This window comes from Penicilliopsis zonata, assembly GCF_001890105.1.
Source record: "Penicilliopsis zonata CBS 506.65 unplaced genomic scaffold ASPZOscaffold_5, whole genome shotgun sequence".
NCBI lineage: Eukaryota > Fungi > Ascomycota > Eurotiomycetes > Eurotiales > Aspergillaceae > Penicilliopsis > Penicilliopsis zonata.
In genome coordinates, this window is record NW_019208915.1 from 368,599 (window position 1) to 385,036 (window position 16,438).

Sequence of the window (16,438 nt, forward strand, 5' to 3'; positions counted from 1 at the left end):
ATTGATAAGGCCAAGATTTTTTTTTACGTTTAGCAGAATTTGAAACTTGCCTTGGATATCGAAAGACTGTCAAGAATACCACCTGAGGCCCTGAGCAATGAGGGCACGTGTCGTCACATGATAGTATCACACGTCGTGTACCTCGTGCCTCACGCCTCTATACTGTTGTACCTTCCCCTACTCTTCTCTACTTTCGAATGTCTTGCCCTTAGCTCCGTGGAAATCTTGAGCTAACGGTTCAGAAGGGGAACTAGACGTGCGAGCTTCCTGGCGTGGAGAAGTGGGGTGGCCCAAATGGTCTGACCAAGGGTGAAACGCCTGCTTGCTTTCTAGCAACGGTCCAGCGAGAGAGAGCCCCTCATATTCTTGCCCATTCTTGGCTAACAGGAACAGGTGAACTATATAAACAGCTGAATCCTGGGAGTCCCCCTTGCTCCTGTTGATCACTACCCCTAATTTCTTGCAAGAAAGAGAGAAAGAAAATGACACAGGAAGTTCCCTCTACCGATCCGGCAGTCTACAACGCCTACAAGGAGAAATGGGCCGTGGCACCGACTACTGCGCCCGAATGGCTCACTCGGGCGCGCGAGGTGGCCGACGTGCTGGCCACGGACGCTGCCCTGCGTGACCAGGACAACAAATCGCCCGTGGCGGAGGTGACCCTGCTCAAGCACTCGGGCCTGCTGAAGATTCTGGGACCGACCAAGTACGGCGGCGGAGCGCAGTCGTGGGATGTTGCCTGCAAGGTCGTGCGTGAGGTGGCCCGGGGTGACGGGTATGTTATATATAGATATACCCGCGTGAAAATGTGACCGCTCATACTCTCAGATCGATTGGCATGCTCCTCGGATACCACCTGCTGTGGTCAACAACGGCCAATGTGGTTGGCACCCCCGAACAGGCGGACCGTCTCCACGAGCGAATCCTGACCAACAATTACTTTGTCGGCGCCGCGGTCAACCCGCGCGACGATGACCTGAAGATCACCCGCGAGGGCGACGAGATCATCTTCAACGGCTTCAAGGGGTTCACCACGGGCGGCGCCGTGTCGGACCTGATGGTCCTCGAGGGAGTGCTCGAGGGCACGGAGCTCCACGTCTTCGCCCTGGTGGAGACCCGCCAACCAGGCCTCTCCTTCCTTCATAACTGGAACAACATCGGTCTGCGCCTGACCGAGTCTGGCAGCGTGCGCATCAGCGATGTGCGTGCTCCCTGGGCCGACGCGCTGGGCTACGACGCGGCGACGCAACAGCCACTGCCAGAGATCCTCCTGATCCAGTACCCTAGCATCCTGCTCCCAACGTAAGTCCTGCAATTAACCAGGTAGATTCCAAAATATTCGCTTGGATAAAGAAAGGCTGACTCCTGCTTGATCACTTTAGGCTGCAGCTCATCTTCTGTAACTTCTACCTGGGCATCGCGCGCGGCGCCCTCGAGACGGGCAAGGATTACACCACCCGCACCACCCGTCCCTGGCCGTACGGTGGCGGTGAGACGGCCTCCACCGCGACGGACGAGTTCTACATCCTCGAACGGTACGGCAAGTGGCTGGCCCACCTGCGGGCGGCGGAGGCCCTGGCCGACCGCGCCGGCGAGGAGCTGGCAACCCTGTACGCGCGCCACGCCGTCGACCACGCCGGGCTGACGGCCGCCGAGCGCGGCGAGCTGGCCGAATGGGTGGCCAGCGTCAAGGTCGTGGCCACCGACGTCGGCCTCGAGGTCTCCTCGGGCGTCTTCGAGGTGACGGGCGCGCGCGCTACCTCCCGCAAGGTTGGTCTCGACCGTTTCTGGCGCGACATTCGCACTCACACCCTCCACGATCCTGTTGCCTACAAGCAGCGCGAATTGGGGCGGTACCTGCTTCTCGGCGAATATCCGGCCCCCTCTTGGTACACGTAAATTATTACTATTATGGGTTACTAGTTCGTTAGTTACTAATTAGTTGAATTTAAGATAGACTAGTCTCTTGCCTAGACGGTAACTAGCTGCATGCCACCTAGATAGCTTCTTGCTCACAGTGGGGAGGAAGCTGTCATCAACCTGAAACATTGGCTAAAAAAAGGCTAATTAAATGTCAAATAGTTACTACGTACCTTACTACTCCGTACATCCATAGTGACTAAGTACTTTGAATCCTTGCTATTTACTAGTCCTCTAGTAATCAAGTAGCTTACTCAAGGTGCGTGGCTCTAAGAAGGATTGATTACTCCGTACTTGTCTAAAGAGCAACTAGTTGCCAAAAGTTGAATAGATCAATAACCAGCAAGTCATTAGAAACTTATTAGATAGAACCTTTAGTAATAGTAGTAGTAGTAGTAGTAGTAGTAGTAGTAGTAGTAGTAGTAGTAGTAGTAGTAGTAGTAGTAGTAGTAGATCTATTGTATACCCAAAAGCCAAGCTTCATGATTCTAGGACTATCTACACCAAACGCCATTGTTAAGACAGAGCCAGCCGCCCAACCGACAGAGATACTAGTGATGCATATGATACATAACCGGCATACTTGCAATGCAATGATTTTATTTCCGCACCAACCGCTCTTCATCCGACTGACTGGCGCTCCCCCCCCGCATTTCAAACTCGACCGTCTGCTCGACCTCGACGTTGATCCTGCCTAGTGACTTGCTCTTATCATCGCTGCCACCGCGCTGCTCCCTGGTATTATGACAGGGTTTGTGGTGCTGGTTCCGCACAGCCGCAAGCTCCAGGGCATCGTTTTCCACGGGGTCGTGCCGAGAGTCCAGCGCGGAGATGTGCGTCGTGATACTTGCTTCGACGGCGGGGTCGACGAACCGCCGCGACTGTTTCGAGGGGAACACGCCCGTCGCGTTGCTGGATCCGTACCCATTGCTGGGGCGTGGGTAGTTGCCTGCGGACGAGGCGTTGATTTTATCGCGGGACGTCACCCAATGGAGGACGAGATTGGAAAATAACACTATATCAAATAGCCTGTTAGCTTGATCTGCTATGTAAGAAGAAGTTGAACGTACCCTCGGCGTTGCAGCACATGAAGCAGATCCACGCCTGTTCGCCCTGAAGGACCATCAGAACGGTCAGGTTGCTAACAAATTAGGTCAGTTACTATTCCGCAGAGAGAACACAAGGAAGAAAGAAGGAGAAAAAGCAGGCATACACAATGCTTGAGGTCATCGTGCCCACACTGCCGAGGAATGAACGGATGGCGATAACGCGAACGACCGAGTCCGGACTGGCTTTGTACGAATAGAGGCCTACATGGTCAGCGATTCGTTCTCTTGGCAGGGATATAATCTTGATCAGGGGCTTTTACTTCGTAACGGAAGGACAAACAGCAGGGTGAGATAGATCTGTAGTTTGATTAGCGTTTCCAAGGAAAAGAAAGAGAAGAGAGCGGGGGGGGGGGGGGTTTGTCAAAAGACAGTCTCGAGGATTTAACGCACATTGATGGTGGCATCAAAGATGATGAGCGGCAGCATGACCTTCATGTCCATCCCAATAACGCAAACTCCCCCTTGGTCCAAGTATGAGAAGCGACTGGGAAGAGTTGAGTGTTTTTCCTTTTCATTGCAACAAGGGGACCAGACCCACTAGATGATGTTCATGAGCCCGAGAACACAGTACGGCACTGATGCAATTAGAAGCCATATCTCTACCTCCTTATCGTCGAGGCTTGCTCACCCATCATGCCGAAGCAGTTAAAGCAGTATAGCTTGGACTTGAGACGAGGCGCACGGGTGCTCCGCGTCAGATGCTGAAAAGATTGAAAGTTAGGCAGACTATATATCGGAATAGAAGAGGGGAGCGGGGGAAAACAAACCGCTTTTTCCACGAGAAAAAAGTATATCAGCTAGAAAGACGGCGCAAAGGCTTTAGAAAATAAAAGAAGATATCGAAGAAGGTATCAAGGCCTATAGTAAAACATACGACCTGCAAAGCGTTAGACTGGTTTGACGAAGACAAGGCAGAGTAGCTGTACTTTGGTGGAAAGATATGAGGTCAGACACAGCAGAATCGCTACTTCGCACGAGCTCCGAGAGCGATCCAGCCCGACGCCATGCTCGAGAATTGCCGTGGAGGCAACATAGATGATAGAGTCGATGTAAATGGCGAATATCACTAGCAAGGTTTGTTAGAAAGAGAAGTGGAAGGAAGATAAATGTAGGAACTATGACTATTACTACATACTCCATCGGCCTAGGGGCACTCGGGACCAGTTGGTAATCGTTTGGGCACGACGTACTGCCACAGAGTCTTAGTAAAAGTATGATCCGATGGTCAGCTAGGTAGTTATGCAACGCGAGGCGTACCAAAGCAAACCGACAAGATGCCCACGGTAATCATAGACAGAATGGTCGATAGAATCATGCCCGCTATGGGGATACCGTCTGATGTCGACACCATGATGACCGGACGCGCAGGCAAAGGGAAGCCAATTCAATTCAGCTTCTGTTTGGAAGAAGAGGGCCCCAAGTGATCTTTATGACTCGATCAATTGTTATCTTTTTCCTTTGTCTTCAGACAACTAATAATAAGACGTAGAATTACGGCGACGGGTCTTTTTTTTCTCTTTGATTTTTTTGACCAACCCGTAAACCGAAAGAGATCGACCAGTGGACCAATTCTGCAATAAGATAGGATGTATACCCTGTACACCGTATTTAAATCTTATAACTTCGTATTGGCCCAACGGCAGCTTGGTCCACACGACGGGCGAGTTCTCCATGACTTTGAGTGGGACTGGGGAGTAGCTTGGCTATACGCCGTCCCGCTAGTTGACAATTGACAATAAACGGCCATCTCGAAGACCCAGTCCTGACTGACTCCTGGCGGGCCACCCAGGGGGGAGGATCAAAGGATCCACATTGACACGCCGGCTGTCAACAAAAAATTGTGCTCCTTTTTGGGGACTCTGTTCCAGCTTTGCGGGCCATCTGCCATGCCCTACTCCGTACGGAGTAAGTCCTTTTGCCTGTCATGGTTTAGGGCGAGCAGGGTTCCAGACTGGAAGCCGATTCGTGACCCTTTTGTGGGTTCTCAACTTCTCGGCCGTCCATCCCTGACACTCCAACTTTATCGAATATATTAGCTCTTACAGCCACTAGTCAGTTATTCTCCGTGATCCGTGTTCGGCAAGTCGTGGGATGCTTTCCGGCAGGTGAAGCCGTGGTGAGCTACGCTCTGCTGGGTTCCCTAATTGTCGTGCCAGGGGTTCAAGACTGGAGACTGTCTGCCAGCAATTGTATCTGTTCAACGTCAACAGCTTAATCTAAGTAAAGTCCTAGGCCAATTTCTGGAGACCTACTTGAGATGTAGGCGTAGCCCACATGGCTTCTTGCTGGAGCCACACGGCACGTTGCTTTGTTTTGGTTTAGAGATGCCGGTGAGAGTGAAATGTCTGACTCAGGATTCAGGCAGGATTCAGGAAGGAGTCTGGACACAGTGGACAGTGGACAGTGGACAGTGGACAATGACATGTGATCCGATCACCTGACTGTTCATGCCTTAGGTACCTACAATATTTGGAAATCTCTAGCACTTTTCAACATCCATCTACCGCTTGCTGGAAAGAATCAAGACAAACACTGACCCATCGAGACACGACACATGATTGACGCATCATATCAACACCGCCGCCAGGGTTACGGGTTGTTCCACTTGCTTTTAGAAATGGCAGGTCGGAAGACTACCGAAGAAAGGAAACATACTACATAAATTTAGGAATAGTTGAGGTAAATGCTTAACAGATGATCTTATAGTGCTGTCTCTATCCACTACAAATGGGAGACATCTTAAGTGACCCATTAAGAGGGCGATCTTCCTTCGCCTGTTAATCAGTATTTACTAGGAGACTTGACATATGTAACTCTACTTTATATAGGTGATATTATCTGACATGAGCCTGGCAGTTTACCTGGCAGGTATTGTATAAAGGTACGGAGTATATTAATTCAGATACACACATACTAAAAGGGACTAAAGCAGTCCTAATTCTCATCTCTGATCTAATCTAATCTATTATATTGACATCTTAATCTAAACTACATTACAAGTGTACACTAGGGTAGATCTATTCCATATTTCCTCAGAGTATGCTATGGTTTAGGTACTTTTAGGAGGTACTTAGTTACTTAGTTACTACCTCAAAGTACCAGGTACCATTGTAAGCTTGTCCCGATTGGGTATGGCGGCAGGTAGCGGATCCACGGCGGGAACCAGAAAGACCCGGAAGTCTTGGCGTTCCTGTTCAGAGCCAATCACAGCGCGGAAATTGCCCACGACGGGAAATCCTCGGGTCTACTCCGTACCTCCAGGGCTACGGAGGTCCGAAGGTGGTGAGTTAGTAGTAATCTTCCTTAATACCTAACGTACCTAGAGTACCTACCTAATGTACTACCTATGTACCTACTATGTAGAGTATGTACTATGTACCTGTACACTACTATATACCTAGGTAGTAGAGAGTAGATAGTTACTAGGTAAGTAGTTACCTGACTATACAGATGCACCTCATCATTATATAGTAATATGAGGTACACTTCAGTTAGACTCAGTAGAGCCTCTAACCTGTCATTTTCTTACCCATATAGGAATAGAATAGGGGATTAAGCTTGATTAAACTGCCATATATAGACAGTAATGCAGGAATTCCATCAAGTTATTGTCAGGAAAAAGATAAGAACAAAAAGCCAAAAAAGGCCTACATCATAAAAACTCACGTATTCGGCAGCAATTTAGCGATGTATAGGGTGTAATGATACTATACAGAACCGCTATAAGTAAAGACAAACGAATTACTCCGCCAGGCAGCCGTAGACTGTGGATACGTCGGTGGTCAAAACGGTGGAAGTCATGGTATAGATAACCACCGAGTCTGTCAGGGTGTGGTTGGCGATGCTGGAAGCTGAGCTGCTTGTGAGCGGCCTGGACAAATGGGGGGGGGAGGTGACTGGCTGGATGCTGGGATTGAAACAGCAGTTGATGACGCTGAGCTAGATGCTGAGCTAGACGCAGAGCTAGACGCAGAGCTGGAAACCGGTGTTGATGAAGCAGAGCTCGATGCTGAGCTCGGAGAGACTGATGCTGACGACGAGGCCACTGGTGTACTAGGAGTACTCGAAGGAGTAGTCGGCATGATGGTCTCGACATAGACAGTGGTATATGTGACAGCGACAGTATCGACAAGAGTCTCCGTGGCAGACGAGGTCTCGACAGTTGTGCAGGGATTAGTCGTATAAATCTTCATAGCCTGAGCATACGAGAACGCGACGGATGAGAACGATAAAGTGCCGGTATAGAGGAAGCACTCCGAGGAGGCGAAGGACAAATACACCAACCCCAGACAGGGCGTCGACGAGATACAGTAATCCACACACGAGCTGTAGACGATTCGTTCTAATTCCGTCAGTTGGGTATAGATAGCCGTGTCCCATGAGAACATGCGAGCACGACTGGGAGATATAGGAGGAGCCGTATGCCCAGATCGTATCGACACATGACACTGTCGCGGGCTGCGTAGAGCCGACCTCGCAGGTGGAGACGGTGGTGACAACAGGGATGATTGTGGTCGTGGTGGAAGTGACGGTGTCGACAGATGTGGCGGTGATGGTTGTTAGAGAGACGCCGGCTGATTGGGGATTGACCGCGATGGCCTCTGCCAGAGCAGTCAACAATAGAGCAATGGTGATTTTCATTTTGACGGGCTGTATCCACTGTAGAAGGTACCTAAGAGCCAAGCTTCATTCTGTCGGTAAAGAGTGGAGGATATCTTGGTTCATGATAATAGGGGTTACTGTCGCTTGAAATGACCATAACAATCAGTAGTGCTGGCGCTTTAGGCTTAACCGAGAAAGCAATAACTATAACTTACTCCGTATACTTATAAATGAAAGATAGCAACAAAAGAAAGAAATAATCATTATACCGAGGGTTTATCTATACTAGATATTCTGTATATACTCGTACATCTTCTTAATTCAGAAACAGCTGCCAAGGTGCAACTATATTCTTGTATCTGGTGACATTAAGACAGGATCTATCATAACTTCAATACAGTATATACATATATATATGTGCAAACTACTTTTCCCTCAGCTGGCCGTCCAGATGTCATTCGGGACATACAAGGGCATGGTATCCTCCCATCGACTCTCAGTAAGGACAGTCATGTTGGAGCCGTCAGCCTCCATCTGCATGATAAACGGATACGGCTGCTGGTTGTTGTCGTAGATCATGGCCTCGTCCTGGAAACCATACATGGCCGACGCCCAGTTGATCTTGCCGTCGTGAGTCCAAACGGCGTGGGCGTCGTTGGCAGCCAGGTTGGTCAGGCGGGTGAGGTTGGTGCCGTCGACGTTGATGGTCATGACGTCGTAGTTGTCGTCCAGGTAGCTGGCGATGACCTCGTTGGTGCGCCGGGTGAAGACGATGCGGTTGGTGCCGTCGAGTGAGAACATGGGCGTGTTGTCCCACCAGTTGGTCAGCTGGATGACTTCTCCCGTCTGCAGGTCCAGGCGCTTCAACCCGAGCGGCGTGACGTCCGTGGCGGTGTAGTTGAACTCCCGCCAGACCAGCCACCGGCCGTCGGGCGAGATGGTGGGGAACCCGGCGTTCGTGGTGCCGTCGGTGATCTGCTTGGTCCACGACCCGTTGGCCGACACCAGGTAGATGTAGCCGGGGGAGTAGTAGCGGTACTCGAAGTAGTCGCCAAGTCCGATGGCCAGGATCTCGCCGTCCTCGCGGTACGAGGGCTGGAAGGAGCCGTTGGTGTTGGAGCCCGTGACCAGGTCCGGGAAGCGCGAGCCGTCAAAGATGTCCATCATGTCCGTGCCGTCCACGTTCATGGTGACGAGCGACGAATTTTCCGTCTGCTGAGACGTGTACGCGAAATGCCCCTGGGCCGACAGCCGCGGGAAGACGTCGCTGAACCGGTACTCCCACTCCTCGTTCCAGCTGTACAGCTTCTTCTCGATCTCGCGGACCGGGTCCCACTCGACATACTCGAACACAATCTGGTTGCCGTCGGGTGACCACGAGGGGGACCGCCACAAGCCTAGGAATGAGTCGTTTAGGAAACGGGCCCCCGTGGTGTTCTGAGCGTTGACCGCCGTGTAGTTGATCGAGCCCGGGTAGGTGGTGTTGGTGAGCAGGCTCTTGACCAAGAAGCCGATGGTGTTCTCGTCGACGTACTGCGGGAAGATCTTGATGCCACCGCTCTCGTCCGACTCGTGCACCACCCGGTCGGTGCCCGTGGCAAAATCCACCGACACAATCGCGGTGTTGACGTCGTAAAAGTACGACTCGGCCACGCGCCCGTAGTAGGTCAGCTCGGTGGGCACCTCGTAGAAGACGATGCGGCTGCCGTCCGGCGAGAACTTGGGCGAGCCCAGACAGTAGCCCGTGTTGTTGACGACGAGGCGGAAGTCGCTGCCGTTGGGCCGGATGGCGTAGATGGACAGCTCCTGGACGTGCTCCCAGCCAGAGATGTTGTTGTGGCCTCGCCAGGGGGTGTTGCGGTCCGAGGAGAAGACCAGCCACTCGCCGTCAGGTGACCAGGCCGGGCGGAAGTGGCCGTCCGGCAGCGTCCAGTTGCCCGCGACGTCGGTCGTGTTGGTGACGTTCCACAGGCTGCCTGTCTCGAGGTTCTTGATCCAGATGTTGGTCTTATGGTTGACCAGGCTGCCGCTGAAGGCCACCAGCTTACCGTCGGGCGAGATGACGCCCGCGTCCTCGATGTGGGCAGTGGTCGAGATGGGCTGCAGGTCACTGCCGTCCGGACGGACCCGGTACAGGTCGGACTGGCCGTCTCCGGCACGCTCGCTGGTGAAGACGATCCATTCGCCGTCGGGCGACCACTGGGCGTGGTAGTCGAAGGTGCTCTCGTTGCCCAGAAGCTGGCGAGCGTTGGACCCGTCCGAGTCGGCGACATACAGGGTGGAGGTAGCGGGGGCAATCCGGTTCATGAACATGACGCCCTTCTTGCCCTCGACAGGCAGCCCGCGGGGCCTCATACCTGAAGAGGAAGATTCTTCAGAGCGTTTGGCAGCATACGGACACCCCGCGGCGGCGGCCAGGCCGCAGAGCAGCGGAGTGAGGAGGAGAGTAGAGAGACGCATCGTGAAAGACGCTGAGAGCAACGTTGGGAGCAACGTTGAGCGGGATCTACGTTGGTGATCAAGAAGAAGCCCATGGGAAAGAAAACACGCTGACAACCATCCTATTTAAAGGCTTTTCCAATCACCCTGAGCTTCGTCATGTTACGGTGGAGTTGAATCTCCGCCTCCTTCACAAGTCCGTCCTCTGTGCTTTAGTGTCCACTGTCCACTGTCCACTGTCCACTACTCAGTGCCCAGTGCTGCCAGCTTTTTCTCCGTCGGGAGGCACGGGTGCCGGGGGGCCAGTGAGCATTTGGATATTCGCAATAGCCTTCCATATTAGGCAGGGAGCGGCGGTGGCTCTGTCAAGCCATTTTTCTCTCTTAGAGTGGACGTGTGATGGAGAGGATTAGTGCTGCATTGTGGCATCGCCGCATCCTTTTGGCGTTGCGAATCTCCACAAGCAAGGTCGGTAATATAGTGACGAGGATGACGGAGTCCTCCATACTATCCAGGAGGTAACTACGGAGTAAGTACTCAAAGATTCTCGGTGAAGATGATTATCTGATAGGAACTGACTAGCGTATAGACTAGTAGACTGCATCAACCTGGAATCCACATACCATGGAGCACTTTCTTTGGAGAGAAGTACTACTAAGTCGTTACTCCGTACTCCGAACTTGATCCAGAGGTACTCCGTACTCCACCTTGACACCCGATCACGGTGATTGATAATCATGCCTCTGCAGCGGAACAAGGAACCAGAGGGAGGATTCGAAGGCATGTAACTTGGTGGGGGGGCGGGAACGGATAAGACAAGGGAGGACCCGACGGTGGCTCTGGGAGATGATGAATAGGGTCTTGGCAAGGATCAGCATGGGTGTGTGTGTTTGATTTTGATCTGCATAAGCGGGTAGAATAGGCGATTCACCGTCCAACTTTGTATCCTAGTAGTGTGTAGAAGAAGGGTGGACCTTGCAAACCCTCGGGGAGTCGTCCGGCGCCCCCGAGGAAATGTGAGTGAGTATGAGTAGAGAGTAAGTAGGTAACTAACTACTAATACTTCTTCCTGTATGAGTAGTAGACTAAGGATTATTCATTAGTATCTCCAGAGAAACCAACCTTATCTAGAATTGCCTATAACATATTGCACGTACATGGTGGCGCATCGCTAAGACTATGCCCAGCCCCAGCCAAATACAGCCAGCTTCCCTTCGGACCCTCCGGTTGTGCCGCCGAGTTTCTTCATTCCCTTGAAGAGTCCTCCGTACAGAATAGTGGAGTGGGGGATCATCGCACCGGAGCACTTCCTAACACTTCCTAACTCGAGCGGCGCGGAAATATCCACACGATTGTCAATACGACATACTAGGTACTGACTTGGCTTGTTCACAGACTACAGGGAGGTACGGAGTAGGGAATACTCGTACCTGTTCTACATAAGGTTACCACGAGGGGTAAATGTATTGAGATCTACGATAGGAAGCTGCCATGTGGTAAGCGAGGTTCAACCCTGTCATGATACGGAGACTGACAGGGTCTATACATGATACCAGGTAGGTACCTAGGTGATTTTACTTAGTAGTCACAGTTAATTACTACTTGGTGATATCTACTAGCTAAGTAACTAATCTACAATACTACCAGGATTCTTTGGTTTACTCGTATTCATTTAGTCTGGCCAGTACCCCTTGGTTAAGCGACTTCTCTGTCTACCTACTAGAGGTACCTAGTATGCCTTGATGGAACAAAACGATTGGATAGAGGGTACTGATTTATCCTTGCCGATTTATTATTTGGATGGAAAAATCAGCCGGTACCCAAGGTTAGGATATTGTCCATGCAAAGTACCTTTGCTAGTCTATTGAAGACGAATAGAGTACGCAATATCCATCTTACCTACTAACCAGCTTAGGGAGCCGACTAGAGATAGTAGAGTACCTCAAGAAGTGGCGAGAAATAAAATACCTCATATCTGATTGCTGCCTAATAATAGTAGTTAACAGTGGACAATTCCTTAGGGCAGTTGACTAGGTAACTAGGTAGTAGATAGCCAACTAGTGCTGACTCCGGCTTGCCAATCAGTAATACTAAATACCTTAGTACTAGGTGGATTAAAATACCACATAGTATTCTATCATGAGAATCACTCCTGCAGAGAACCAGCAGGAAAGTCTTCTGGATCGATCCCATTAGTTGAAACTCGATATATGAGGGGAGCGTCGATCACTCACCACATAGCCTCTACCTTGCTACTAAGTACTACTGCAGGTTTCTTCCAGGAGAGCACCTTGCCACGTGGCTCTGTGAAAGGAAGCCCTGATATTAGTGAATGAATCGTGTTATCCTCCGCTGGTTCTGCAGTATTACCGATCCGATTGCTGGATGGTAACCCCGGTGGGTGCAGCAGCATTAGTACGAAATAGCGCCATTCCAATGGCGGGATATGTTGAAATGATTGCATTGTCTGCTCAGCTGTACCCTCAAAGAGCCTATCATAGGTTATATACAGTATCCATATTCATGTCGGCCTCTATTTAGCAGCCGTGTCTAGATCGATGGCCGAAATTGGCCACTGTCCTAGAAGAACATATTCGGGCTGTTCTCCTTCGCCGTACTGCTACCGATATGGTTCAAAACTTGATTGCGACCAAACTTGAGGAGACGGTAGCGTGATAGGAAATCATCGTTATTAACTATGCGTGTCAGCCGGGAAAATGAAAATGAAAGTGAAAAGGGAAGATGGGATCGGGAGGAAGAGATACTGTAACCGCCACACATTCTTCTCTTTCCGATAAAGTCAGACCGGCCGTGAAGCATTCTCCAATTGTCGAAGACTGCCGATTGTTAGCGCAGGAGCCAGGATCAAAGTTCACTGGGAGGGGGAGGGGGGACACTTACTCAGAGCTGAGCCAGGCTTCAGCTGCGTCCAGATTTCCATGTCTGGACGTCGGATGACCTCGCTCCAGTGCCCTGCTGCTGCGTACCAGGCTTTCTGGTCGGCGACCGACCAGTTGGTCTTTGCTGCTCGGTCATAATTGTTCCAGCGGATCTGGTAGAGATGTCCTGATTTGGTGGTGTTGAATACAGGGAACTCTGTGTTGGGCTGGATGCACACATCTTCATTCCCACTCGAATGGGTTGGCTGGCTGTGTTCGGCCAAGACCACGCAGTGCTCGGGATTCTCCTCCATCATGACTTGGGCAGCCTTAAATCCGTCAACCAGTAGACTCTCGCCGCCGTGGCCGTCTGTGTGAGAGAGAAGATGGAATAGTTGCAATCTCGCCGGGTCAGTGAAATAGGTGTTGTCCGTATGAGCCCCCAGAAAATCAGTGGTGTAGGCGGTATCCTTGTATGTCAAGTCGGCTGTAAAGTCCCAGAATCCACCTTTGCCAAATATTATTAATTCAAGTTTATTCTTTGTTCACTGAGTAGATAGGATGTACCGTAGTGCGTATGCCGGATGAAGGATATTCTCTCCAGCAGGGACTGGGTTGCGTCGGGTCCAACTGGAACGTTGTCGACAAAACAGAAGCCCCATTTGTGCTGTTCTAGATTAGATTTCTACTATTAACTTGAGCCAGGAGTATCAACTGACAATATTCTCCAGCCACTCTAAGAGGGCCTCATTGTGCTTCATGACCTGACCGAACTCGACTGTGGGATATGATTCATTACCCGGAGTATGAGATTGAAAAGGTCTTTCCAGTAGTCAGCTAATAATTTCCTATTTGATATCACCGAATAACAGTAGATACCTTAGTGATAAAGGGGTTTTCTCATCTTTTCCAAGTCTGGCTCGATGAAGGTCAAGCCACTCCATAGAATAAGTAGATTGATGGCCGTCGGACCCTATAGAGTGAGGTGAGCACATGGTTAGTAGAGAACAGAAGCAAGACGACATACATCTGATTTTGACCTCGTCGTGCACATATTCTTTTATCTCAGGCGAGACGTCGGTAGGTATCTGGATTTATGTCAGACCTTGCTTTTACGTGGAAATAAACTAGACCCGGACTCACAGAAAAGGTATCCCCGATCCTCTGTCGTGTATCTGGGTGGATACAATTGGAACATTGGCAATTATCTCTATTGTCAGAGGTCAGAATTGGAAATTACCCATCTCCAGACAACCATGGATAAACCTTAACCAAAAGGAACCGCTTTGAATGAAAAAAGTCAGTGATATCCGGTTGTTTAAAGATTAGAGATGGATATACAAGGAGAGCGGTTCCCCGTGGACCTTCAAAGCCACTGAGTCTTCTACTTTCTCAACTTGCTGTGACTGGCTCGAACTAGCATCACTCCCAGGCAACGCGACCTCCGAGAGTTGCCGCCCTGGCGTACCCACGATTGGTCTTGAGAAAAGGCGAGGAGTGAACCGAGTGTCTCGCAATGGTGGACATGAATTCACACGCGTTCTCGTCGAAGTGCTCAGTCTTCTATAGTGCACAGCCGCCTGATAACAATAAGTTACCGTCAGGTACTTTAAAAACCACTTGAAGCAATAATATCTTCGATTCCATAGGCACCGCATACCGATAACTGCCGAATGAATGGATGTTTGCATTGTATCTCGCTGATCATCATCTCTGTTAGTTGGTCTGATGACTAGTATTAGTACGGCTCAACCCTCACCGTGTATATTTCCAAGTGCCCACAGCCCTGAGAAAAGACATCTTGTTTGAAACCGCGTTGAGGCTCTCTATTGAGAACAAGGAGAGTGTTTAACGGAGATTGTAGACTCGGCGTCGAGGAATGTCGTTGATTACCCCGAATCTCTACCCCACTTTGTGAGTGTATCACGTGCGGATATCTTTCTGAGCAATTTGCCAATTATCAGCGATTGTTTCTCTATCAATGGCTTTATCTTCGGGAGAAAAAGGAAAGTTATCTTCAGATTGGATCAATAAATGTGTGGGTCATGGAGCCTTCGACGGGTTTCAAATCTTGATCAATGATTATACTATCTTAGCGCATGGCAGCTCTTCTCTCAACAGTTGACATTACGCTCTACGAAAAGAGTAGGCAGTTATTCGAAATGATAGAGCAGTTACCCCATTTTAAAGCCTGCTTGTCGGCCCCGTCACCTTTAAGAGACACCGTCCGTTGCTCAATACAGCCTTGCCGTTCTGATTCTTCGTCACAAACCTAACTTCCTCCAAACCCTCCTTGACGTCTCCCGTCCGCCACATCTCAGTTGTCAGCTTGTCGCCCGGTATAACTGGAGAAGCAAAGCGAGCCTGGAACTCCTTAAGGCTGTTGGGATCACTGCCTCCAAGCTCTCTCAAAACGCCGTGGGCGGCAGTGTTCCAGCTGAACAGGCCGTGGATGATGGTGCCTCCAAAGCCCATCTTCGCACCTGGCTCAGGGGTGGCATGTAGAGGGTTATAATCGCCGTTCAAGCTGTCGGTTGGTCAGAGGCAACAGCCGGTTCTTCTTTATCAACTCTTAGATTATGTTTATTCTTACCGATAGAGAAGTGCCGTTTCCGAAGTAGTCTCTACGACATGAACTGCGTCGGGTTTCTTGTCTTCCGGAGGAGGATAGGAAATAGTTGCAGATCCTAGAAAGGAGTCAGACATTATAGATGCAAGAATCCGTGAAAACAAACTTACCCTTCGGTCCGCCCCAATTGCCCTGTCCAACAAAGAAAGTGTTGCTGACAGTCTTCGAATAGACTTCGCCAGTCACCTTATCAACAACCGCCTGCTCCGATTCCATCACTGAGCCGGCCTTGCCCTTGTCATAAACGCCAATAACCTTGTTGAGGAGCTCAAATGTCTTGCCGGCGCTGGTGGGCGGCAGAGGCTTCAGGATGGTCAGCTTACGCTGACCATCTACCACCCGGCGATAGTCAAAGTTCGGTACACCGGGGACAGGATTGGCCTGTTGGCGCGCGTAGAAATCGGTGACTTCTTGTTCTGTGAGTTTGAAAGCTGCACCAGCCAGAAACAAGTCAGCAAACGGAAGATCTATTGCCTTGAGCTTGCTTCCGTACGAAGAATCACGGAGTAGGTCGGAAACACGGAAAACTGAGGGTGAAGTTCCTACAGACGCGACGATCAGCATGATTAACACAAAACCAGTAACAATAAAGCTCACGTAGAGGAAGTGCAGCTCATCAGCCTTGCACCCGATACTGTTCGCAAAGAGCAGTACATCTCTCTTTTGCCAAGAGACCTCCTTCGAGGGAAACTCGTGCCCAGCACCCGGAGTCGACATGGTGAACTGCTTCTTAGTTGCCTTTTTTTTTTTAAAAAAAAAATAGAGGTTGAATTGAGCCCTGGTGCATATTCTAGATCGAGATTCAAATCCCTCAAAGTATTGATATAACTACTGCTTACTCCCTATATCCCTAGCTGCGG

General features: G+C 50.3%; 6 protein-coding genes across 6 annotated transcripts; 1 reads left to right on the forward strand and 5 right to left on the reverse strand.

Moving 5' to 3' along the window:
* Positions 1–482: 482 nt before the first annotated feature.
* On the forward strand, positions 483–1,899 carry ASPZODRAFT_151044 (hypothetical protein; the record flags this gene model as incomplete). Its single annotated transcript, XM_022725695.1, has 3 exons — positions 483–775; positions 829–1,302; positions 1,383–1,899. 3 exons carry the CDS (start codon positions 483–485, stop codon positions 1,897–1,899), a joined length of 1,284 nt encoding a protein of 427 aa, XP_022582072.1.
* A 580-nt stretch (positions 1,900–2,479) lies between these two features.
* On the reverse strand, positions 2,480–4,774 carry ASPZODRAFT_1715704 (hypothetical protein). The gene is made up of 11 exons (XM_022726971.1): positions 4,287–4,774; positions 4,165–4,218; positions 3,956–4,095; positions 3,797–3,826; positions 3,658–3,730; positions 3,568–3,604; positions 3,420–3,513; positions 3,290–3,326; positions 3,134–3,230; positions 2,991–3,061; positions 2,480–2,935 (listed from the first exon to the last, which is right to left on the reverse strand). The coding sequence occupies exons 1-11, from the start codon at positions 4,378–4,380 to the stop codon at positions 2,520–2,522; spliced, it is 1,143 nt and encodes a 380-aa protein (XP_022582073.1). The 5' UTR covers positions 4,381–4,774; the 3' UTR covers positions 2,480–2,519.
* A 1,996-nt stretch (positions 4,775–6,770) lies between these two features.
* Positions 6,771–7,670, reverse strand: ASPZODRAFT_15015 (hypothetical protein; the record flags this gene model as incomplete). The annotated part of the gene is made up of 3 exons (XM_022725581.1): positions 6,771–6,885; positions 6,963–7,355; positions 7,426–7,670. The coding sequence occupies 3 exons, from the start codon at positions 7,668–7,670 to the stop codon at positions 6,771–6,773; spliced, it is 753 nt and encodes a 250-aa protein (XP_022582074.1).
* Positions 7,671–8,031: 361 nt separating this feature from the next.
* On the reverse strand, positions 8,032–10,285 carry ASPZODRAFT_1715793 (hypothetical protein). The gene has a single exon (XM_022726972.1). The coding sequence runs from the start codon at positions 10,089–10,091 to the stop codon at positions 8,067–8,069; it is 2,025 nt and encodes a 674-aa protein (XP_022582075.1). The 5' UTR covers positions 10,092–10,285; the 3' UTR covers positions 8,032–8,066.
* A 2,345-nt stretch (positions 10,286–12,630) lies between these two features.
* On the reverse strand, positions 12,631–14,945 carry ASPZODRAFT_1716192 (hypothetical protein). Its single transcript, XM_022726973.1, has 13 exons — positions 14,709–14,945; positions 14,610–14,649; positions 14,422–14,529; positions 14,291–14,349; positions 14,216–14,233; positions 14,093–14,159; positions 13,977–14,037; positions 13,829–13,922; positions 13,669–13,771; positions 13,517–13,616; positions 12,972–13,457; positions 12,836–12,907; positions 12,631–12,766 (listed from the first exon to the last, which is right to left on the reverse strand). The coding sequence occupies exons 1-13, from the start codon at positions 14,747–14,749 to the stop codon at positions 12,651–12,653; spliced, it is 1,365 nt and encodes a 454-aa protein (XP_022582076.1). The 5' UTR covers positions 14,750–14,945; the 3' UTR covers positions 12,631–12,650.
* Positions 14,946–14,965: 20 nt separating this feature from the next.
* On the reverse strand, positions 14,966–16,357 carry ASPZODRAFT_131099 (hypothetical protein). Its single transcript, XM_022722664.1, has 5 exons — positions 16,176–16,357; positions 16,072–16,120; positions 15,689–16,009; positions 15,543–15,636; positions 14,966–15,476 (listed from the first exon to the last, which is right to left on the reverse strand). Exons 1-5 carry the CDS (start codon positions 16,293–16,295, stop codon positions 15,134–15,136), a joined length of 927 nt encoding a protein of 308 aa, XP_022582077.1. The 5' UTR covers positions 16,296–16,357; the 3' UTR covers positions 14,966–15,133.
* Positions 16,358–16,438: the final 81 nt, after the last annotated feature.